A 25,288-nucleotide genomic window follows, 5' to 3' on the forward strand; every position below is an offset into this window, starting at 1 on the left:
TCACTGAGAAGCAAAAGAAGTGGGCTAAGGATTTTTTGACGACACCGTCCCAAGCCGAGCTGAATATGCCTGACGACTATGGACATGAACTTCGTAGGCAAGCAAAAATATTGAAGGAGGAGAAAGAAGAAAGTAAAAAAAGCGGGAAACAAGTTGACCAGCTCGGGATGCAGAATAAACAATCGATCCCCCCGCTCATAGTGAAAGCCGGTCCGGAAGAGGACCCCGAGATCATAGCAGCTGCGGCAGCACTTGGATTGACTGTACAAGCGTCCGAGATGGGTTTGACTCTTCGTGCCTTCTTAGGCCTTGAGGATGCGCCAGTATGTGAGATAGCATTACAATATGTGCGGAATGGGCCTCTCGTCGAGCCTGCGCGGGAAAAGAGTCTACCACCACAAATGCGAAATCTGCTACGTTGGTACAAGCAATTCATAACATGGGCCGACAAAGAATATGTTTATGCGGATGTTACAGAGGAGCATCACACCAAACGGTACTCTGTACAAGTTCATATGAGTGAATTGTTCCAGCTGTTCAATCTGCGCGACCTCGACAAATCTATGCTGAGTTGCTACGTTTTGTAAGTGATTTATTTCTACCTCATCTCGTTCTTCATTGCCTGCACTATATATATATATATATATATATATATATATATATATATATATATATATATATATATATATATATATATATTGTTGCGTACGCTATTATGCAGATTGAAGATTTGGGAATGCAAAATAAGAAACATCCATGATGTTGGGTTCATTGACCCACATATCGTTAATGGACATGTGTTACAAAATCACCCCGAAGACGTGGAGAAAGACTTGTACAAGTTTCTTAGAAAGCATCAACTCAAAAGTCATATTCTATTTCCTTACCATTTTGGGTGAGTGTTTCTCTCTTGTGCCCATTCTCTTTTGTTTACTCCATGCATGGTATGTGTAATCGATGAGTTATGCATGACTGTGCATGTAACGTGTCCGCAGGTTCCACTGGATTCTGCTAAATATTGAACTTCACACCTCCAGAGTTCTAATCATGGACTCTATGGATTCGGATCCAAAGCGTTGGGCCGACATGAGAAAAATGCTGCAAAAGTAATTATTTTCAATCATTTGAGCTCTATATCGATCGGTCTCTTTCGTTCATTTCCTAATATCAAGTAACTAATAACTCCCTTGTTCATTTAATTTTCTTTGCCCTGTAGGGTTTAGAGACGGTTCTCAGAAGAAATTGTCGGTGAATTCAAACATGAGCTAGATTTTAGAAGGTTAGTTAATGTGGATAAGCAGCCACCGGGGACCAATCTATGTGGATACTATGTTTGTGAGAACATCCGGAGACACACCTCTGAGCGGAAGGCATCGGATAGCGTGCGGAAGGCGACGGATAACTTGTGGAGGAGGCTTAGTCCAGAAGCTCGCTTCCGACCAATTCAAGATGAATTAGCAGGATTTTTCATGAGGGAAGTCATCAATCCTAAAGGAGAACACTATACCGAGGACGAAGAAATTTATATGCATACCCGAGATTGAAACTTGTTCGAAGTTGTATATGATCATCCATCCTAATTGTGTATGGAAACTTGTTCGAAGTTGTATATGGTCACCCGAGATTGAATATATATTATATATTCCTCTTGAATTCTTCTTGTTTGAAATTTCATATGCATGTATATAGTAGTGTAGAATATGTGTACTGAAACTTCATCAAAATTAAAATAAAACACAAAATAAAATATAAAAGAAATAAAACACTACAAATTAAAAAGAAACCAGGTTTAGTCCCGGTTAGCCACGAGAACCGGGACTAAAGGTCCTCCGCCCCGACGGACCCCTGGCGCCCACGTGGACGGGCCTTTAGTCCCGGTTAGCCACGAGAACCGGGACTAAAGGTCCTCCGCCCCGACGGACCCCTGGCGCCCACGTGGACGGACCTTTAGTCGCGGTTCGTAAGAGGCGCGACTAAAGGGGGCGTCTTTAGTCGCGCATATTTAGTCCCGGTTGCACAGCCGGGACTAAAGGCCTTTGCGAACCGGGACTAAAGGCCCATTTTCTACCAGTGTGTAGTGTCAAAAAAACATATTACATTATGGGATAGAGTGGGTAATTAATTAATTAATTAATTAATTAATTAGGGAGATTGGATTGATGATACGGTTGGGTTGGAGTAAGAGACGACATAGATCGAGACAGGTCAATTAACCAATTAAGGGGTGGATGGGTACGTGTGGACACTGAATTCATTCATGATCAGTCTCTGTCTCTCTGTGACGCCTCTGATCATCAGCCGTACGTACAGCTGATCGAGATCAATGGTACTGTACGTGACTGTCTCTCCTCGCATGCATATGCATGGGTGGAGTCATTAGTGCATATGCACGGTTGGCCGATCTGAATCTCATCATGCCGCCAACAACCACACCATCATCGCCGCCGGTGGCCATCCTGGTCCATGAATCAAGTATAAATGGCCACCTACTAGACTAGACCAGCTAGCTAGATAGAGTCACACTCACCATGGGGTTCGTGTCGCTGCTGGCGGTGGCGTCGACGCCGGTGGTGGAGGTGCTCCTCCTCGCGCTCCTCGGCGCCTACCTCGCCTCCCCGCGCTGCGGCCTCCTGGCCCCCTCCGCCCGCGCCGACATCAACCGCGTCGTCTACGCCGTCTTCACCCCGGCGCTGCTGCTCGCCAGCCTCGCCTCCACCGTCACCCTCCAGGACGCCCTCTCCTGGTGGTTCATGCCTGTCAACATCGGCATCGTCTTCTTCGCCGGCGGGGTCCTCGGGTGGCTGGCGGTGCTCATCCTCAGGCCGCCGCCGCACCTCCGCGGGCTGGTTGTTGCGTCCTGCTCCGCCGCTAACTTCGGCAACCTGCTCCTCATCGTCATCCCCGCGGTCTGCCGCGAGGACGGCAACCCCTTCGGCGGCGACTGCACCGGCCGCGGCCTCTCCTACGCCTCCTTCTCCATGGCGCTCGGCGGGCTCTACATCTGGACGCACACCAACAGCGTCATGAAGCGGTCCAGCGAGGTATGCCGGAGGATGGTCGCCGACCAGGAGGCTGAGGCGGCCGAAGCTCATGACCATAGCAAGGACTCTGTCAGTGTCACCGTCACTGTCAGTGTCAGGCCAGAGGAGAAGGGAAAACAAGAAGAAGACGAGCCGAGCTGCCTTTCCCCACTGCCGTCGTCTTCGTCGAACCAACACCACACAGTAAGTAACACAGCAAGCTAAGCTAGCGACGTTCCGCATTGCGCGGCGAGGCCGACTTCTGACCACCCTGGTTGGATTTTCCTGTCAGGCGGCACTGGCGCCGTTGCTGTCGAGTGGCAAGATGACGAGCAGCGACAGCCTGTGGGCGAAGCTGAAGCAGGGCGCGCACCAGATCGCCAAGGAGCTCATGGCGCCGCCGACCGTCGGGGCGGTAAGCTTGAGCTAGTTTCAATCAACATTACCAATTTAGAATCTGGTGGCCATCATCATCAGAACTTCAGAAGAATGAAATGAGATGTGCATATTCTGAACAGCAGAGCAGCTGAAATGAGCTGGTTGCTGACTGATTTGCCATGGCAGGTTCTAGGCTTCACCGTCGGCACGGTGCCGTGGCTGAGATCCGCCTTCATCGGCGACAGCGCTCCGCTGCGAGTAGTCCAGGACTCCCTCAAGCTGCTCGGGTAATATGCAATCTCCTGTCCAATTCATTTTACAGTTCAACACGGCATACACATGCAGTGCATCTACTGACTGAAATGTTATGCCATTGTTTGTTGCAGAGATGGCACCATCCCCTGTGTGATTCTCATCCTTGGAGGGAACCTCACCAAAGGTAAACAACAACTGAATCTCTGTCTGTCTGTCTGTCTGTGTCAGACCATCTGAAACTGAATAATGGTCTGGCAGGCCTGCGCAAGACGACCATGTCGCGGTGGGTGATCGCGGCCATCGTCTGCGTGCGCTACATGATCCTGCCGGTGGTCGGGATCGTGGTGGTGAGGACGGCGAGGGAGCTCGGCTTCCTGCCGCCGGACCCGCTGTACCAGTATGTGCTCATGCTCCAGTTCGCGCTGCCGCCCGCGATGAGCATCAGCACCATGGCGCAGCTCTACGACGTCGCCCAGGAGGAGTGCTCGGTCGTTTTCCTCTGGACCTACCTCGTCGCCGCCCTCGCCCTCACCGCCTGGTCCACCGTCTTCATGTCCATCCTTGCCCCCGCCTAGATGCAACCCAACGTTATACCGCATCTCCCTTCCCCCTTGCCTTTGGGAGAGAAACAGTATCAGCAGGAGCAGCAGCAGACAATTGGGTTTGAGGATGGACAAGTGGCATGAGTATCTATCTATGTATATACTGCTATATATAAGTAGTACCACAGTATAGGCTTGCTAGTGCTTCATCAATTTTGATTGACTGCTATATAAATTTTGGAAAGGAGGAAGTAGTATTTATTCAAGTTATCTTCAGACAAGTATTATGTTCAGCAACGCCCGAGATAATATGCAGATGTGCCTCAAATCAACTGCATTTTATTCATCCAGTGTGCGAAATTAACTCAGATTACAACAAGACAGGATTGGATGCCAACAATCATGCCAAATGATGCTCTATTCAACTACATCACACCAGCTTATTGGGATCAATGGGGCCGCAACCCCAGCAGTTTACTACTACATGGGAAAACAAAACTCGGGGGAGAGGCTAGTACACACCGTCAGGCCGATACACGAATGGGAACGGAGCACCAAAGTCTGCAAACAAAAGAAACAGGTTGTAAGCAGATATTTCGCATGAGTCGGAAATGATATCCTCTCCAAGAGAGAGACAAACAAGATTCGTTATTCGTCAAAGGCCGCATGTTCCACAAGGGTGCTATCATAATCGTGTAATGATGAACAAATAAACAGGATGAACAGACAACTGTCCACGGAATAACTCGAAATGTAAATATCCAAAAATGTACTCCCAAAGGCTAACCTTTTGTATCTAAACCATTTTTGGTGTCATTATAGCCGAAGAAATTCACAGCCAAGGAAAAGTTTCACACCTAACACCAGAACATGTAGGCATCACCAACAGTGAGCAAACATGTGTGGACAATTGGTCATCTTTCAGCAATAGCTGCTCGATGACACATCCAATCACTAAATCACTAAAGTGATCCTAGTGTAAGTACCATTATTGTATTGCACACATGTGAATGCTGTACCAACAAGCATAAAAGCTCAAGCTATTGTTAGCTGAATGATAGATTCTGTTGCACATCCAAATCAGCATTTGTTACATGACAGTGAAGCAGAACTGCAGTCTCCCTCCACGCAGCTGCAAACAAGAAAAAATTGTGCTGGTTCAAGTATCCAAGCCCCTAAACTAGCTGATCTCTCTGCATATTGTTTTCATTCTCACAGAATTCTTCTTCTTTTTGGTATGTTTATCCTCTGGAAACTTTAAATGTTGCATACAAAATGCCACAAACGGGCTATGTTAAAGTGCTACTCTGTTTTTGTAGGTTTGCGTGAAAAGGCGCCAAAATCCATCAAAAACCAAGCACTTGAGGAACTGGACCTGTTTACAGTCCAAGAAAAGGAGCAAGGGTGCAAATGAAAGAATGAGGGAACATCTTGCGCGTTAAGCCAAGTATTTGAGGGACTAAACAGGAAAAAGAACGGGGGCAGAGATCAGATAAGGAGAAGGGGGGCAGAACGAGAGAAAAGAGGGAGTGAAGGCGGCAAGGAGAGGACGATGGACGTCGGTGAGATCTGAAGCGAGTTTGTCCCCAACTCTCTCCATCCCCATGATCTCCTTCAAAGTTCAAAGCCCCTTCTATTCTTCGATTCGAGCCTTCAACCTGTAAGACTAAGTTCTGAAGTGTTCTTCCCTCTGAAAACCACTGCAGCTTCCTGTAATCTGTCTAGCTGCCTGAATCCATAGCTTGTTGCTTGATAATATTTCGCTAAGACCTGTGTTTGTTACTGCTCGTCTAGTTACTTTCTCTTACTTAATTCCTGTCCTTGATTACTGATAAGAAATTGTTGGATACTAGTGCTGTGTCTAATCTTCAAACTCTACTGCTTTGCGAAATTTGAAAGTTCTTGTACACCTTTCCCTGTGGAGAACACGATCAATTCACCCTAATTATACTCCGATCCTAGCGCCTCCTTGGACTGGACACAACTTGCAGCAAAACCTCGAATATCACTAAGAAAATGGCATAGTGTTCACTACGGTAAATACAAGGAGAAGCTAGAGACCCCATTATTCGGATTCATAAAAAGTGTGAATGATAAAAATAGCCATGTTGCTGTGAAGCTGCTGTCCAAGACAAATTAGGACATTGAATATCACTCATTCAGAATTTGAACAAATTAGAACCAACAACCATTGTCATCTAGTTTGCAAACAATACAAAGAGACAAGAAAGGTACCTCTCTAGCTTCTACTCCAAATTTGAGGTGGAGATGACCCTGGCGCCGGCTCTGTCGAGCTGAGCGACGGTGGCGGTCGCTTTCAGCTTGCCGACCGACAGGAAGGCGTCGATCATCCTCCGGGCGACCTCCTCCCCCTTCTCCTCTCCCTCAATGACAGCTACTGCGGTCGGGCCTGCTCCGCTGATGGTACACCCCAGCGCTCCGGCTTCAAGAGCGGCGGCCTTCACCGCGGCCATGCCAGGTATCAGGGGCGCCCTGGTGGGCTCGACAATGAAGTCGGACGACATCGCGGAGCCGATGAGGGCGGCGTCGCCCTGCAGCACGCCGGCGACGAGCGCGGCGGCCTGGCTGGAGTTGCGCACGTGGTGGCCCATGGCGATGTTCTTCGGCAGCGCGGCGCGCATCTTGCTCGTCGGCGCCTCAAAGTCCGGGGTGACGAGCACGAAGCAGAGGCGGAGCGCCGGCGGGCAGGGCAGCGACACGAGGCAGAACGGGTCGTAGCTCCGCACCATGACGAATCCGCCGAGGATGGCCGGCGCGATGTTGTCGGCGTGGAAGCCGCTGACGGCCTTCTCGGACTCGAGGCCGGCGAGCACGAGGCCGTCGCGGGGGAGCAGGGACCCGAAGAGCGCGTCGACGGCCTTGGCGGCGGCGGCCGCGGACGCGGCCGAGGAGCCGAGCCCGGAGCCGAGCGGCAGGCCCTTGGCGAGGCTGAGGGAGACGCCGTGCGAGCGCACGCCGAGGGCCCGCAGCGCGGCGACGGCGGCGATGCCCGCGCAGTTGCGGAGCGGGTCGCGGGAGAGGCGGTCGGCGAGGCGGGGGCGGGACGGGGAGGTGATGCAGGAGATGGCGACCGCGCCGGCGGGCAGCGAGGGGTCGAGGGTGGCCGTGACTGTGTCGCCGAGGGAGAGCGAGGCGTCGGCGACCGCGCAGCCCAGGAAGTCGAAGCCCGGGCCGAGGTTCGCCACCGTCGCCGGCGCGAAGGCCGTGACGGACCTGAAGGCCGGGGCCGGGTCGGATGCCGCCGATGCCGCCGCGGCCGCGGGGGCTCTGAGCTTGGTCGAGACGCGGAGGGAGAGGAGCGTCGGCTTGTGGGCGCGGGCGGAGGGGAAGGAGGAGGGCGCGGTGGCTGGAGACGCCGCCGCCGCCGCCGCCATAGTGGGGGGTGGCTGGTGCGCGCGTGGGTGGGTGGGGTTTGGGGGAAAAAGGTTTGACCTTTGCGGGCGCGCACGGGGCGGGGCGGGGCGGGCTTGGGCTTTGGGAACACTTTCTCCCACAGTGGCTGACAGGTGTGGCCCGTCCAGCAATCCCCACCACCACCACCAACCGGCGATGGCGACGGCGACGGCCGTGCTGCTCGTCGTGCTCCTCGTGGCCGGCGCCTCCGCGGGCGCGTCAAAGCCCCCGCCGCCGCCGTGTAGTCGGTCGTGCGCGACCCTCAACTGCGACTGTGAGCCTCCTTCCTCGTCCTCCCCTGATCCAGTAGATATCTTTGTGCTCTGACCATGGAGAGATGGCAGCGGTGGGGATCCGGTACGGCAAGTTCTGCGGCGTGGGGTGGAGCGGGTGCGAGGGGGAGGACCCCTGCGACGACCTCGACGCCTGCTGCCGCGACCATGACAGCTGCGTCGACAAGAAAGGTACTAACTACACACATCATCCCCTTGTAGCTTCAGAAAGAAGAGATTGGCATCTGGATCCATGGCCGCCATGAACAACCATACCATATCACTCTGCATTGCTTGAACCTGGGAATTCGAATGGTACTGAATATTGATAAGATGAGCCAGCTCTACTCTACTCTACTCTGCTCTGCTCTGTTGTTAGAGAGTTTCAGAATTCAGATTTTTCAGGTTGCTGCAAGCTCTACTCTGCTTTGTCATTTGGTAATGGCGATGCAGCGGCAGTTTGGTTCACGGCTGCGACACAGAATCTCCACCACACAAGTGCCTATATGAGCTGATGTTCTTTTGCCCATCTGTTGCTCACTCATAAATTCTAGTATGTGTTTAATTTGCTAGATAAACTGTGCCGGCAGCAAAGGGGCTAATTGACTAGCTACTTACATGTCCCCTACCTAGGTTCAGAACCAACAGCGTCCATAATTCTGGATCGGTCAAACCAGGCAGCCATGAACAATTTGCGTGTGCTCAGTTTATAATTGTATTGCTTCATTTATCTTGACCAGGTTCGCTGTTACATGCATGCATGCGTGAAACATAACGAAATGTGATGCTTTCGCGGTGCCCAAGCCGTTTGTTTATCTGACGATCTGTACTCTGAATCCTCAATCTCATGTTTTTCTTTTCTTTTTGCATAAATGTAAATTCATCAGGTCTGATGAGTATCAAATGCCACGAGAAGTTCAAGAATTGCATGAGGAGAGTGAAGAAGACTGGGAAGGCCGGCTTCTCCAAGAAATGCCCATATGAATTGGCTATGGCGACGATGACTCAGGGGATGGACATGGCGATCATGCTCAGCCAGTTGGGCAGCCAGAAGTTGGAACTGTAGCACAAGTACTCGCCACATTGCTCGGTTGATAGAAAAGGTTGGCTTCCTTTGATGATTATACTGTAATTTTACTTCTGTTGGTAAAACCGCATTGTTTTGGGCAGCCGTAGAGATAACTTTAGGTTGCTGCGCTATTTGCAGCATATAGTGCCAGATCCCCTGCCTGGGCATTTATTTTTTTGTAAACAAAGTTGTCGTTCAATTGAATTGAAATCTCGTCGTTCTCCAGTTCGAGAATATCTCTTTCTTCTTGGTATCGTCTAATTGTGGTCTGCTTGCATTATTGTTTTTTCTCCTTGGGTCATGGAAACACACAAGACTGCTAAAATAGCAAAGATAAAGATACCCAATAATTAATTTATATCAAGGAAGGTGTTCATAGATCGTTCAGTTATTACTAGCCCCATAATTTCAAACAAACAAATAATTATTGCACCAAAATAAATAAAATAGGTTCTACTACTCTGAATTAAACCGTATGCATATGATGTCACCAAGAAATGTATACTACTACTAGTACGTTTTAGAGGATAGAGGCTATGTAGGTGTCGAGACGTTTGGACTTGTGCTTGACCATCCGGAGTCTGGATCCTTCTCGCACCACCTCCACGCCGGTGAGCAGGACCACCGTGTCGACACGCTCCTCATGACCACTGCTCCATCCGTACGTTTCCATGATGTCGAAGCTCCTGTGGATGCAGAACTTGCCATCCCCGAGATACACCATGCTGCGGTCCTGCTCGTGCCATCCCGATGGTGGGTCGATTTTGACCCACGCATGGCGCAGCGCCGGGGCCGACCCGTCCATCCTCCTAGCGCCGGAGACGTCCACGGCGCTGAAGCATGAGTGTATGTGGAAGTATGTATTCTCGAAGCCGAACAGGAGGTCGCTACCGAGCTCGGGGACGTGCAGGGCGCGGGACCAGAATGGCAGCTTCCAGTCGCCGGCCTTGGTCCACTCGCCGGTTCTCGTGTTGAAGCAGTAGGTGCCGCTGAGGGGGGTGAGATCTGGCCGTTCGTCATGGGAATCGGTGTTGAACGAGACGCAGATGGTGTCGTTGCTGCTAGAGGCATCCTCCTCGCCGCCATGGCCGTGGACCAGCGCCTAGGACTCAACGGATATGGCGCCGCAACGTCTACCGTGGTAGTAGTTGTCGCCCTCGTCGACGACAATGGGCGGCGGAGGGAGGTCGCGCCAGTGCCACACGCACCTGTCCCTATGAGCGCGGTCGCGGTACCACTCATCCATGAACCTGCTTGGCGGCGGCGGGTCGGGGTCGCCGTAGACGAAGGCCTCGAAGCTGTGGCCCTTGCGGTCCATGACGTAGAGCGCGTCGGGGCCGCTGTATTTGTCCGTCAGCACGTTCAAGAACCGCCGTGCCTTCATCTTTTCCGGCGATCGATCCACCCACCCAGGCGACGGCTAGGTCATGCCTTTTCTCGGTGCCTCACGACGACCCACGAATATACTACATGGCTTTGCGGACCAGCCGGCCCATAACTAAGTGGCAGGCTTATCATGAGCACGGCCTCGTTTCCTTTCACAATGGAAAAATATACAAACATTTCAGAGCATGGAGACGAAGCAGGTGTCAAGACGTTTGGAACCACCTCGACGCCGGTGGGCGGAACCATGCATCGTGTCGACTCACTCCTGGCCACTACCCCATCCATCTGTCTGTCTCCATGATGCAGAACCTGCCATCCCCAAGGTAAGGTCTTGCTTGTCCCATCATGGCCGCAAAAGCGGCATGAGTCTTTTATAAGCCCATGTTGTCAAAGCCAAACGTACACGAGGCTGTCACCAAACTTGGGGACATGCAGAGCGTGGGAACACAATGACAACATCTAATTGCCAGCCTTGGCCCACTCGCACGTTCCGGTGCGTGTCAAAGCATACTCCGTTCATGACGGGATTTGATGTTGAACGAGACACAAATGGTGTTGCTGCTATTGGAGGCTTCCTCGTCATCGCTGGCCGCGTCCATGGATTAGTGCGTAGGTCTAGGGGAAGATGCATGGAGCCACCACCTTTGCCGGTGTAGTCATCGTCGACCATGATGGGCTGCCAAGGGAGTAGGCGCCAGTGCCACATGCACTTGTTTGTATCCATGAGATCCATCAAGTCACATAACGGCGGCTCGTTGGGATCACCGTAGACGAGGCTCTCAAAGCTGCGGTCCATGATGTAGAGCATGTCAGGGTGAGCAGCGTTATATCGAGGAATTTGGATGGAGGAAGGTGTTCATACATCATACAAATATTATTCGTCCCCTAATTTGCAATGGACAAATAACTATTGCATTGAAAAAAACATTTGCTAGTACTTTAAATTAGGCTTCATGCATATGCTGATACCACCGACAAGTATACTAGAGATTAGAGGATAGAGTCGATGCAGGTATTGAGACGTATGGACTTGTGCTTGATCATCCGGAGCCCAGGTCCTTCTTGCACCACCTCGACGCCGGTGAGCAGGACCACCGTGTCGACGGACTCCTCGCCGCTGCCCCATCCGTCCGTTACCATGATGTCGAAGCTTCTGTGGATGCAGAACCTGCCTTCCCCGAGGTACACCGCGCTGTAGTGCTGCAGGTCCCATCTCGGTGGTGGATCAACGTCGACCCACGCGTGTCGCAACACCGGGGCCGATCCGTCCATCCTCATAGCGCCGGAGACGTCCACGGCGCAGAAGCGACGTGGTTGTACGGACAGGCCAGTCTTCTGGAAGCCAAACAGGAGGCCCTCACCGAGCTCGGGGACGTGCAGAGCGCGGTACCAGAATGGCAGCATCCAATCGCTGGCCTTGGCCCACTTGCCAGTGCCTGTGTCGAAGCAGTAGGTGCCCCCGGTAGGGGCAGACTTATGCCCTGACCGCTCACGACAGGAATTGTTGTTGAGTGACACGCAGATTGTGCTGCTGCTGTTGCTGTTGGAGGCGTTCTCATCGCTGCCGTGGCCGTTGAGCAGCGCGTAGGACTCGACGGAGATGGAGCCACCGCCTCTGCCGTCGACCATGATGGGCGGTGGAGGGAGCGGGCGCCAGTGCCACACCCATCTGTTTCTATCTATGTAATCCATGTACTCGTGTGGTGGTGGTGGGTCGGGGTCGCCGTAGACGAGCGCCTCGAAGCTGCGGCCCTCGCGGTCCATGACGTAGAGCGCGTCTGGCTGATCGGGGTCATGGCCGGTGTCAGGGCAGGTAGTGTCGGCGGTGGCATCGGTGGAGTGGGTGACGCAGAGGGAGAAGGGGTCCCACCCCTTGGGCTTGTCAAGGCTGGGCATAATCTCGATGATGCCGGTGTCGGCGTCGCAGAGCACGGCGTTGCCGTTGCCGTCGACGCCGAGGATCCTTTCCTCGCCCCTGCCCCCGCCGGTGCCGCCGTAGAAAGGCAAGAAGTCGAAGGTCGTGATGTGGCCGCCGAGTTGTGGGGAAGTGTTGAACCTGAGTTTTGCGGCGGGTAGCTTCAAAACGCCGTTGTAGTTCTCCTCCTCCGTGCTCTCCGACCACGCCTCCGACGTGACCTCCTTCTCCGCCATGGCCTTGGCCTTGGTCTTGGCCTTTTGCTGCTGCTGGATCTGGTGCTGCTGCGCGTGGGCCGTGGAGGGGTAGAAGAGGTGCTTCCTGCGGTTGACGATGCGGCTCAGCGACCCTCCGTCGCACTTGTCCATCACCACGTTCAAGAACCGCCGTGCCTTCATCATCTTTTCCGGCAATGGAAGAAGCAACCTGCAGCCACGCGACGGCTAGGTCACGAACGGGAGACGAACGTACCTGCCATCGTGGACTTTATGTTTTTTTTTCTGCGTAGGATATGTTTATGGACCGGCCCACAACTAGGTTGGAGCATGAAGAGTGAAATCCTGCCAAGAAATATACTGTAATTATTTGTGGTTACATAGAAAAACAAATGGATGTATCTAAACGCATAATTTTAAAAATATACTCCATCCGTCCAGAAATACTTATCAGATAAATGGATGTATCTAAACGCATTTTAGTGCTAGATGTATCAATTTTTATTCATTTCTTCGACAAGTATTTCCGGACGGAGGGAGTATAAAACAAGCTTTGGAGTTTTAGAGAGAGAAATCCAAACTTTTGGAAAAAAAATTGAATTTCTCTCTCTAAAACTTTTGTTGAAGAGTATATAGATGCTCTCACTATCCACATGTTAAATCCTATGAAGAAATGCGTCTATTTGCGGGCTACACACGAAAAAGACAATGAAAATCAAACGTTCCCTAAGCTAAGGCGAGATTATTTTATTGCGATTTTGATTTCAAGGCTGGCTAGGACAGCATGAGGAAAGTGAGGAAGACTGGCAAGGTTGGGTTCTCCAAGAAATGCCCGTATGAATTGGCTATGACACTATAGCTTTGGCCTTGGAAAGCTACTTATGAATTTATCTTCCTTTGATGATTATACTGTAATTTTGCCCCGTCCAGCAGAAAGAAAAAACTCCCCTGGTTCGCTCCTCGTCCCCCGCAGGCGAACCCTAGCCCGCCTCCCTGCCTCCAGCCCTCTTCCCCTCCCACTCCCCTCCCGCCGCCGCCGCCGTGGTCCGCTGGGCCTTGCCCGCGCGGCGCTGGCGGCGGCGGGCCGGCCTTTTCCCGTGCGCGCGGAGGGTGGCGCGGGGGCTCCCGACGGCGACGGTGCGGCTCGGCCAGCTGCGGTCCGGCTTGGTGGGGTGGTTCCCGTGGGCCTGGGTGGTTCCTCGGCGCGCCGGCGCTTCCGTTGGTGGCGGGGCGGTGTGCTGGTGCGGGCGTGGCCGGCTCTGGGCCCATTCGGGCCCCATCTGGGTCGGGGCGGGCCGGTTGTTTCTTCCCCGGTGGCACGGCTCCCTGGAGGTCAAGGTGGTGCTGCGGTGGTCTCCGGGCGGCGGCGGCGAGGTTGCTGGACGTTCTGCAGTGCGGAGGCACGGACTTCACGGACCTAGCTGGGCCATTAGGGGCCTGGTGTGTCCCTCATCGTCGTGCCCGGTCGGCTGCCGTACAGGCGGCGGAGGTTGTTCCCTCCCATTCAACTATGTTGCTGCTGCCCCCGGTCTCGTCGTCCCCATCCTCTTTCCTCTAGGCCTCGTGCTGGTATCCATAGTGAAGCGTTGCGGAGGGTGCTGTGGCCGTGGTGGCGCATGCTCGTGGGCGGCAAGTTGGGTGGAGCACTCCAGATTGGCGGGGCGGTGATGGTTCTTTGGGGCTGGGAGAAATCCCTTTCGGCTTGTCCGACACCGACGCAGTGACGCCGGCGGGTGTCGCCTTTCCTTCCTGGAGGGCTTCGAGTGTCCCCTTCCCCACTGCCCCCGCGTACCAGGGGAGACCCTTGGACTCGTCCGGGCAGCAGCGGCGTTGTCGTCGTTTTCCTTGTTGAAGGTGTTGCACGGTACGCGGTGCTTCGGAGTGCTAGGAGCGCGGTGGGACTTCTCCGGTGGGCGCAACTGCGTCGGTCTTCTTCCTCTTCGCCGATCTGCCGGTGTTGGCATTGTTTTCTCTTTTATTTCTCTTTTTTCTTTGGGCTTGGTTGTGCCGCAGCCCCGACGTGCTTGATGTATCGTGTGCTTGATCGTTGCTTTATAATATAAAGCGGGGGAAACCCTTTATCGGGATTATACTGTAATTTTACTTGTATCTGCAAAATGCCATTATTTTGGGCAGACACAGAGGCAACTGATTTTATATTGTTGTGCGATTTGCAGAATGTAGTATCAGATCCCCTGCCTGGGAATTTTCCGTAAATAGAGTTGTCATATGAATGAATCAAAATCTCATCGTTCTCCAATTTGTTAACATCTCTTTCTTCTTCGGATCCGTCTAATCGTGGTCGGCGCTGATAGTTTTTCATGTTATATTTCTTCTCCTTGGGCCATTCAAATACTAGACATGTGTCAGTAAAAAAAATATAAGAATTGCTGAAATGGCCAAAATACCGAAAAAGGCTTTTGCCCCGTTTTATATAAAAAGCACCAAACCACAAGCATCCAGGACAACCACACGCCACGCCACCGCAACACACACCCAGGACAGGATACATAGGCGCTGAGCGCAGCAACACCACTCCTAGCACTACCGCCCCGAAGAGATGAAGCTACATATGACGAACCATGCGCTCTAAGGCGGCGCCTTCAGGAAGGATACGACGCCGGAGCGCCGCCAGCGCCCGATCCAAGGATCAGAGTTTCCCCTGGAGCCGCATGACGGGCAATGAGAGCCGCGACGACGCCTTGAAGAAGGGAACGATCTTCGCCGCCGCCGGTCCGTCCGAAGATAGAGCAGGTTTTCACCTTGGCCAACATTCACCACCCCCGAACGCCACACCCCGGCAACCACGCCGCCCACACGACCATGGTGTCCAGGCAGCACCAATGCACGGGCTCTGCCCAAGAGCACGGCGCAACCACCACCAGGGTCGCCGCCCCAGCATCCAAGACCTCGACACCACCTCACCCGAGACCCGCCGCACCCCAACGAAAGAGACGAGCGGAAAGGTCCCACCTTTCGCGCCCCTGGGCAACCCCCAGTGTCGAGATCCAATAGGTCGGCCAGAACTGGCATCCACCGACCCATCCTGCTGCCCCAAGCGCGAGACGAGCTCGGTCCTGCAGCAACGAGAGGGGGACGAGGTCAGTCCTGCTGCACCGTGCGCGAGACGAGCTCGGTCCTACGGCATCGGGCGCGAGACGAGCGGTGGACCGCAGCTGGGAGAGGACCAGCCCTTTGATGGGAGAAGCGCCCGGGCGACGAGGAGACGGGTGAAGGTCGAGACGGCCCGAACGCAGACAAACCGACGCCGGAGAAGCCGGCCGTTGCCGCGGGCAGATCCATCGAGCCACCGTGAAGCCGCCACGACACCGTAGGCCACCACCGAGACCTACCCATGCCGCCGCCCACGACCGGAGCAGCAGCCACGCCCGGCCGCTGCCCTACCCGCGTCGCCTGTCGAGCTCCAAACGCCGGAGCCGCCGGGCACGCACCACCGGAGCCAGGCGCCACCGGCCGGCCCCCGAAGCCAGATTCGGCAAGAGACCGGTCGCACGCCACCTCCTGAGACGGGAGCACAGCAGCCGCACGCAGAACGAGGGTCGCCGGAGCGCCGCCACCAGCAAGCCATCCCGCCGCCCCGCGAAGCCGCCGCCGCGCCGCTGGATCCCGCGGACGTCCAGCGCCGTCGCTCGAAGGGGTCGCCCCGCGCCGGCGCCCACAAGAAGACGGGGAAGGAGGGCCCCGCCGCCGCCGCGCCCCCGAGCTTTGCCCGATGGAGCTCGCCGGCGACGGCGGGGGGGAGGGGAGGGAGGCGGGGCCGAGAGCCGTGGCCACAGGGGGCCCCCCGGGCGCGCGCGGGCGCGTCGCGGGGGGGGGGGGGGGAGAGGGGGAGGGGAGCGGGGCTGGCCAGGAGCCGCGCGCCTGGTGGCCGGTGGCGGCGGGGAAGCTAGGTTGCCGGCGGCGACTGGGAGGGAAACCTAGCGGAGCGGGGGAACGGGGACTTGCGGACGAAAAAAAATGGCCAAAATAAGATACAGTGATGAACTTGTATCGAGGATGGCGTTTGTAAATCATACAATTGTTAGTAGTCCCTTAATCATATAATCATGTTATATTTCTTCTCCTTGGGGCATTCAAATACTAGACACATGTGTCAATAAAAAAGATATAAGAATTGCTAAAATAGCCAAGATAAGATACATCGAGGAAGGCGTTCATAGACCATACAATTATTATTAGACCCCCTAAGTTGCAAGTTATTTGCAACTGACAAGTAATTATTGTATCAAAATAAATAAATGAGTTGTGACTACTTTGAATTAAGGTCCGTGCAGATGCTGATGCTAGCTCACAGGAAGTGCAATATATATTTTACAACACAGAGTTGATGCAGGAGTCGACACGTCTGGACCTGTGCTTGATCATCCGCAGGCCGGGTCCTTCTCGCGCCACCTCGATGCCGGTGAGCAGGTCCAATGTGTCGACACACTCCTGGCCGCAGCCCCATCCGTCTGTTTGCATGATCTTGAAGCTTCTGTGGATGCAAAACCTGCCATCCCCGAGGTACACCATGTTGAATTCACGCTCGTGCCATCTCGACGGTGGGTCTATATCGACCCATGCGTGCCGCAGTGCCGAAGCCGACCCGTCCATCCTCACAGCGCCAGAGACGTCCACGGCACAGAAGCGGCGTCAGCGTAGGTATAAGCCCGTATTCTCGAAGCCAAACAGGAGGTTGTCGCCAAGCTCGGGGACATGCAGAGCGTGGGTCCAGAACGGCAGCATCCAGTCACCGGCCTTGGCCCACTCGTGCGTGCCGGTGTCAAAGCAGTAGGTGATGCTGATCCGGTGAGGCTCATCGCCATCGCCTCTGCCGTAGTAGCCATCGTCGACTGCGATAGGCGGCGGAGGGAGTGGGCGCCAGTGCCACAAGCACCTGTGTGTATCCATGGGATTCATGGACTCGCATAGCGGCGGCAGGTTGGGATCTCCGTAGACGAGGGTCTCGAAACTGCAGCCCTCACGATCCATGATATATAGAGTGCGTCGGGGTGATCGGCGTGCGGGTAGGGCTGTCCACAGTGTGGTTAGCACAGACGGAGATATATAAGGAACCACCCCTTGGGCTTGTTGACGCTGCCATTTTCGGCGTCGTAGAGCACGGCCTTGCCATTGCCGTGGACGCCGAGGATCCTCTCCTCGCCTCCGCCCCGGCAAGCGCCGCTGTACAAGGGCAAGATGTGGAAGCTCGTGAAGCCGCTTGGTGCTGCCACTAGTGCAAAACCGGGATGTATCACCGGTTCGTAAGGGCCTTTAGTGCCGGTTCCGCAACCGGCACTAAAGAGTGGGGACTAAAGGTCTTCCTTTAGTACCGGTTAGGCACGAACCGGCACTAAAGTGCACCCACGTGGCACGAGCCAGCGCCAGGGGCGGGGAGCCCTTTAGTACCGGTTAGTAACATCAACCGGTACCAAAATATTTGAGGGGGTTTTGGTTTTATTTTTTATTTTTCCTTTAATTTTGTTTTTTTCATTTAATATTTTTTTTATTTGCTGGTATTTTACGATACTACATATTGTACACGTTATGCATATGTAAATATATAAATATATATATATATATAGAGAGAGATAATTTCTCGTAGAACCGATCATATATATATATATATATATATATATATATATATATATATATATATATCATCGAATGTCTCACAACCACCATTATAATTCACACATACACAAGCATGTATATATTTATACAATTAGGTATAAATACAATTTCTCCTACATGTTGCCTTGATGCCTTCCGAGCACGATGACAAGTGGTTCATGGGGGCGGTAGCGGGTAATAGTATTCTCCTTTGGGATCTATGACCTGCTCGAGCAAAAATCCCGCTATTTCCTCTTGAAGTGCTCGTATGCGCTTCGTTGGTAGAAGCTTCTCCCGCATGTCATGGAACTGTTAAGAAGGAGATCAATATCGATAATCATGTAAAAATTATGAATAGTGTTTTGTGAAACGTACCCATTGTTGTCTATCAGATCTGCTCCTTTCGGACGCCATCATGCGAATGTTCTCGCAAACGTAGAATGCACACACATCAGTCCCCGGCGCCTGCTTCCGGGCCTTTACGAGAATTGAATTTAATCAGGTAATAATTAATCATGCATGATAATTAATTAATGGTATTGAAACAAGAATTAAAGAGATGGTAGCTAGCTAGCTAGTACTACTTAATTACTTACCTTGGGTCGATACTAAAATAGCTTTTCTGCCCATTTTCCTGGAGTCACCTTGATGAACTTTGCCCAAGACCTGCCCGCCGACAAAGAAAATTAATAAAGGGGTTATTAAATAGTTCATATCAGGAAATGACGAACTAAATAGGCCGAGATATAGTTAATAATGATTGAAATTACCTATTGACTATCCCCTTCAAGATGGTGTAGTCACTTTCTTTTTTAAGTAGTGAGTCCAGTACTTCAACTTTTTCTTCGTCAACTTTAATGTCTAACAAGATCCAGTGGAAACTGCATGCACACACGTTTGCATGTCTTAATTAAGCGGGCATGTGCACAACACTAATCAACTACCCTAAACCCTATACACTTAATTATTAACATCTAGCTAGCTAGTAAGCAAAAACAAAATTTGTAGTACAAGACAGTGTGACTCACAGGAAGTTGTAAGGAAGTAGTATATCTTCATTGGTATTGAGGCGCTTCAAGAACTCTAGCATGCTTTCCTCTAAACTTGCTCGACAACTTGGAATTTTCCATGTGTATTCATTAACGGTATTTGGGTCAATGAACCCAATGCCATAGCATCCAGATTTTTTCATTTCATACACCTTCATCCTGCATAATACCACAGAAAAGAATATAGTGAGGATAATTACAGGTAATGATTGATCAAAACGATCACTACAGCTAGCTTGAGACTTAAATTACAGAAAGAAATCACTTACAGACAATAGCAACTGACGATAGATTTGTCGAGTGCATCTTCTGAATACTCAACGGACCCAACTTTTTCATGGAAGTAATGCTCCTCCTTGACATTCACCAGGAGGGACTCTCGATTGGAAATCTTGATAATGTTCATGTACCATTAATGCAATTCATACATTCTCGTTGGGAGGTTCTTGACCTCGTCTGGCTTAACCAAAGGTTGGCCACAGACATATTTCCGTTTTATTTCCTCCTCTCTAAGCGGATACACCATTCTCTGCCTTCCATTGCAGCAATTCCAGTGTGGTGCCCAACTTTTTCTTGTCAGCTTCGCAATTCGGGTACAACAATTTCTTGTGATCCTCTAACATGCGCTGCAACTTCTTCTTCTCCAAATCACTTGTGCAGTTTCTCTTTGCATCGGCAATGGCCCGACCTAGATCATCAGCGGGCTCATCTGATGCCTCTTCTTCAGCTTCTTCCCGCATTGCCGGCTCAGCTTCTCCCCCCATTATTGTATCATCGTATTCAGGGAACCCATGGCCAAGATAGCTGTCGTCGTCCTCTTCTTCTTCATTGTCTTCCATAATAACCCCTCTTTCTCCGTGCTTGGTCCAAACATTATAGTGGGGCATGAAACCGTACTCAAACAGGTGGACGTGAATGGTTCTTGATGTAGAGTAATTGTGATCATTCTTACAGCCAGCACATGGACAAGGCATAAAACCATCCGCCCGCTTGTTTGCCTCAGCCGCAAGCAGAAAAGTATGCACGCCATTAATGAACTCAGGAGAGCATCGGTCATCATACATCCATCGTCGGCTCATCTTCATTACACAACACCGAAAAGACTAAATTAATACAAGTTCATACATAAAGTTCATACATATATATAGTTCATACAACATTTAAATGCAACAAACAAACAACTCTCTAGCTAAAGCATTTAAATGCAACAACAAATGCGATCAAGATCGCAACTAAGGTAACAATTGATCCAACAACATAATGATACCAAGCCTCACTATCAATGGCATATTTTCTAATCTTTCTAATCTTCAAGCGCATTTTCTCCATCTTGATCTTGTGATCATCGACGACATCGGCAACATGCAACTCCAATTCCATCTTCTCCCCCTTAATTCTTTTCAATTTTTCTTTCAAATACTCGTTTTCTCTTTCAACTAAATTTAACCTCTCGACAATAGGGTCGGTTGGAATTTCCGGTTCACAAACCTCCTAGATAAAAATATCTATGTCAACTTGATGGACATAATTTGTCATAAACACGAAATGCAACAACTAGTTTTAAAAGAGAATATACCACATCCAAATCATAACAAGGACGAGGGCCGACGGGCACGGATATCAAAACCATGGCACTATGTATAACAAACAACGTACGGGTAAGATAATTATACGAGTAACTATATATCCAAATCACACAAACATCAATTTTTAATATAAAACATTCATGAACAAGAGGCTCACCGCAAGGTGGTGCCGGCGACGGGACGGTGCGGGCGATCAACGGTGGTTACGGCGGAGATTTAGAAGGCAGTAAGTAAACCACACCTACGTATGCAAATTAAGTGTTATTTTTTACCTCAAATTGCATATAAATCAAATACTAGCACATATAATTCCTCCCAAATTACTAAACTCACAAATTAATCACTATACAAAGCATTGCAAGAGCTAATCTAGCAATGAAAGATGAAAGGACAAAGTTGCTAACCTTTGTGATCATTTGAATGGATGGGGGCCTTCTAATCTTGACAAATTTTGGGCAAAATGTGTGATGAGCTCGAGAGGAAGAGGGGAAGAACAGAGAGGAGAGGGGAAAGGGGAAGAACAGAGCGAGCTCGGGTAGACGAAGGGTTTATGTAGGATGACCTTTAGTACCGGTTCGTGACACAAACCGGTACTAAAGGTGCTGGAGGGGCCCCAGACTGCAACATCCTGCCACCACTCACTTTAGTACTGGTTCGTGGCACGAACCGGTGCTAAAGGTTCGCCACGAACCGGTACTAATGAGAGCGGCCGGCTAGCCGTTGGAATCGGCACTAATGGACACATTAGTGCCGGCTCAAAATCAAACCGGCACTAATGTGCTTCACATTTGACCCTTTTTTTACTAGTGTGCTGCGCCTGGGCCATGGAGGGGTAGAAGAGGTGCTTGGTGGGGTTGAGGATGCGGCTCAGCTAGCGTTCATCCGTCGCGGCATCCTTCCGTCACCACGTTCAAGAACCTTCGTGCCTTCATAAGTCCCTCTTCAAGTTTGACTTTGATCAAATTTTATATGTAGACTAAAAAAACAGAAGAAGTATATAGATGGTCACTAAGAGCAATGCAGACGCTAGCACAGGGACGCTAGGATATATATCCTGCTGGATTGACGGTTAGGCCTTCAATTCCTGGCGTCACATGATGCGTCGACGCAAGAAATAGAAGCGGGCGCTTAGACCTTTTTTGCCGTACGGGATAACACGCTGCTGCACCGGCTGATTTTATCCAATGCACGGGCGCTTATTTGGGCGCTTGCGTTAAAAAGAAAATTAATTTAGGGGAAAGTACCGGTGTAAGCGACTGGGCTTGCAACGCACGAGCGCTATTTGAGCGCTTATCTGATTTTCTTTTCTTCTGGACGAACGTGTGAACTGTGAAGCGCCCGTCCCTCCAACGCACAAACCGAAGCGTCGACGCCACCGTCTGACCGAACAACGAACCAGCTCTGCCAGCCTGCTACCCACTCAGCTCAGTCCTCATTCAGCTAGCTCTCTCCTCTCGAACTCTCCACACCCTTCTGCACAAGACCATCTCTCGTCAGATCCAGCGAGTGGGACAAGACCTGCAGGCCGACCTCCCCCACCCTTAGATGGCAGCCACGGCGAACGGCGGCGCGCGGCCGGAGGATGCAGCAGCCCGCCTCTTCCTCCATGGAGACGAGGCCGGATGGGATGGCGGCGAGGCTGACGGATAGGAAGAGGGCGCCGTGTGCACGGAGGAGGAAGCAGCCGCGCCGCATGGGCATGGGGACGAGGCCGGACGAGCTCGCGTCGAGGCTGATGGTCAGGAGGGGGGAGGAAGCAGTAGAGCAGAGCAGGCAGCAGCCGTGCCTTCCGGCATGGAGACGACTTAGACGAGGCCGGGGGAGCTCGCGGTGAGGCTGGCGGACTGGAAGGTGGGAGGAGGGAGCGGCACTCGAGCACGAGGCGTACAGGACGACCAAGCTCACCCGACAGCGCCATCACGTTCGGCGTCGAGGTAATCTCCGTACCCCTCGCTGTACTAATCCCTGAATTATTGATTTGGTTGGTGCTGAGATGCACACATGAAACTATATATGGGGATCTGTAGGCGCCATGTTCTTTCTGGATAGAACAATACTTGCATGAAGGAAATTTTAATTATCATATGAGAACAATATTTGGTGATCTAAACTTTTGGCATATTCCAAACTGACTGATCTTTGATTTACATAGTCCTAAAAGGAAATTTGGGGAATCGCCAAAAAAAACTCGCAAAAAAACAAATTTGGGGAGTACAACTTGGAATGAGAACAACAATTTATTATCTAAATCATGGCTTTTTGACTCGACAGTACATTGCATTCCACTGGGGATAGTTCCGTATGAACATCCACATGTTGAGAAATTTGAATGATTGATTTTGTTCTAACCTATACATCTCTGGAGATTTGGAAACCAAGTCCTGGTTATATTGTCCAGTAGCTGTGAATGCATCGTCAACCCTGCGCCACATGCCATCGAATAGCAGAATTTCTGAGCTCATCTTACTCCAACGGCATTTGATTTGGATAGGTTGTCTTCTTCGATTATCGGTGGTATTTGCGTTATATTCTTCAGCGACTTGATTCCAAAAATCCCGTGCAGTGTTTTCATTGCCAATAACAAAATCAGTGGGAACATTTAACCAAGTATTTACCTACTCAATTCAGAAAATGTTGTTAGGCCAAGCTTTTCATGATATAGTAACTACTAATAATTAAACAAATGACTTACCAGGCATAGATTATCCTCTTCGGTCCATTGTAAGTGTATGTCTCCGATGTTGGCATGGCTGATATCCATTGAAAGATATGAACAAAAACTTGTACCAGATTTGAGTAGGATTGTGCTTGTGTATGAGCAGAAATTTTTGGGATGGGCGTGGAACTGAAACCTGCAACTAGGACTATATATAACGAGATAGCTTTACTGCATGCATGATTTAGTCAGCACTGCATGCATGATTTAGTTAGGCCGATTTAACCGTGTATGACTGAAAGAACGGTTGAAGTAACTTGGCATATATTTTTCTAACTTTATCTCACCGTGCTTTCAGGTTTTAAGATTGGGATCTTTATACCTGTTGGGCCAGCTTGGCAACCACAAGCATTTCATTTTTACACATTTATTTTGTATCAATTCAATTTTTATTGTAAGTATTCAGGTTTCATGTAGATTTATAATAGATTGACAAGCTCTATAGTTTATTCTAGATTATTGTTGTGCGTGAAGAGGAAAGAAAAGAATTATTTGTCCAGCTGCAAAACAAAATCATCTAAGTTAGTTGAGTAGAGCTGGTTTTTAGTACAACGACCAGCTGAGTTAGTTGAGCGGTTGCCGATTTGTAGCGCTGTAGGTAGCGCCCGCTGCCAGATCCGAACGGAGAAAAAGGGTCGCGTGAAAAAAAAATAGGCTAAGCGCTCGGCGACTGGCTCGGCATCGATGCCAGCCCAAATCCTGGGATCGGGAGGGGGGATTTGACCAAATCGAACGGGAATCGAACCCTGGCGCCGATTGTAAGCGCCCCCGTTGTACATGCCCTTAGCGTCTATTAATTAGCGCCTAGCGTTGAAACAGACCGGCGCTTGGTTGCTTTTTAAATTATAATATTTATTTTTATTCACCTAAGCGCCTGTATAAGCAGCTTGCGTTGAAGATGCCCTAAGAGCAACTCTAGCAGACCCCACATCCCGTCGGTTTGCAAAACGCGTCTGCAGTTCGCGCAAAACCGCTTTTGCGGACCGGCATGGACGGGCACAGATGCAGACCCGTTAAATGGACCCGCATAAAAGTATATTCACAGAATATGCTTTTTTACGGGTCGGCTTCTGCGGGTTCTGCTCGGGCACCACCGCGACGACCCGCAAACAGAAAAACTGCAATTCTCGCATTTGACATTGGGTTTCATAAACAAGTTCAAATTCAAACGACATAACACAGTTTTACGCACAAATAAAAGCCAAGTTCAGTACGGCAAACACAAAAGAGGGCCCTGCAAAAGTTTGCGCCCATGTCCGGCACCATCTTGGTCGATCTTTACTCCGCGCCGTCGAGTCCATCTTGAAGTTCATCGCCACCACCGAATCCACCTCTAGCGCTTGTTCCAACTTCCGCACCGAAATCATCAACATTGCCACCATATGGAGCGGAGAAAACATCTCCGGAACTGTAGCACGCACCGGCCGACGCAACCATTCTCCTCTTCAAGATATTTCTCCTTGCCATATCATGCCATGTTTTGGTGAGATCGTCCATGTCATTGCAACTCATTGACATGATCTTGTTCTCTTCGGCGAGCAGCTTGGACATGGCTTTGTTTTCTGCAGCGCGTGCTCTTCTCTCCTCAAGCGCATGCTCTTCCTTGAGCAATTGCCACTTTTCTTGCTTCTCCTTTGCCTTCTTCTCGGCCAACTCTTTCTTGATCTCCAACGACTTCAACAACATCGACTCGTTTGATTGCACCATGGCATCAATCTTCTCCCTCAAGCTCGATGCTTCTTGCTCTCTCTTCATCTTCTCCTTAGTCTTCTTGTCGCCATCGGGCTTGTGCCCTGCAAAAATATTTGCGGGCCGGGGCGGGATGCGGGGTCTGATCGGGCAGGTTTTCCCGCCCCGA

General features: G+C 51.1%; 3 protein-coding genes across 3 annotated transcripts; 2 read left to right on the forward strand and 1 right to left on the reverse strand.

Moving 5' to 3' along the window:
- The first annotated feature begins 2,399 nt into the window (after positions 1-2,399).
- Positions 2,400-4,446, forward strand: LOC123146366 (protein PIN-LIKES 7). The gene is made up of 5 exons (XM_044566024.1): positions 2,400-3,224; positions 3,313-3,435; positions 3,585-3,685; positions 3,785-3,837; positions 3,912-4,446. Exons 1-5 carry the CDS (start codon positions 2,529-2,531, stop codon positions 4,226-4,228), a joined length of 1,290 nt encoding a protein of 429 aa, XP_044421959.1. The 5' UTR covers positions 2,400-2,528; the 3' UTR covers positions 4,229-4,446.
- A 68-nt stretch (positions 4,447-4,514) lies between these two features.
- On the reverse strand, positions 4,515-7,648 carry LOC123146368 (homoserine kinase). The gene is made up of 2 exons (XM_044566025.1): positions 6,431-7,648; positions 4,515-4,756 (listed from the first exon to the last, which is right to left on the reverse strand). The coding sequence occupies exon 1, from the start codon at positions 7,588-7,590 to the stop codon at positions 6,442-6,444; it is 1,149 nt and encodes a 382-aa protein (XP_044421960.1). The 5' UTR covers positions 7,591-7,648; the 3' UTR covers positions 4,515-4,756; positions 6,431-6,441.
- A 26-nt stretch (positions 7,649-7,674) lies between these two features.
- Positions 7,675-9,186, forward strand: LOC123146369 (probable phospholipase A2 homolog 1). The gene is made up of 3 exons (XM_044566026.1): positions 7,675-7,883; positions 7,954-8,073; positions 8,769-9,186. The coding sequence occupies exons 1-3, from the start codon at positions 7,766-7,768 to the stop codon at positions 8,945-8,947; spliced, it is 417 nt and encodes a 138-aa protein (XP_044421961.1). The 5' UTR covers positions 7,675-7,765; the 3' UTR covers positions 8,948-9,186.
- Positions 9,187-25,288: the final 16,102 nt, after the last annotated feature.

This window comes from Triticum aestivum, chromosome 6D, assembly GCF_018294505.1.
Source record: "Triticum aestivum cultivar Chinese Spring chromosome 6D, IWGSC CS RefSeq v2.1, whole genome shotgun sequence".
Taxonomy (NCBI): domain Eukaryota; kingdom Viridiplantae; phylum Streptophyta; class Magnoliopsida; order Poales; family Poaceae; genus Triticum; species Triticum aestivum.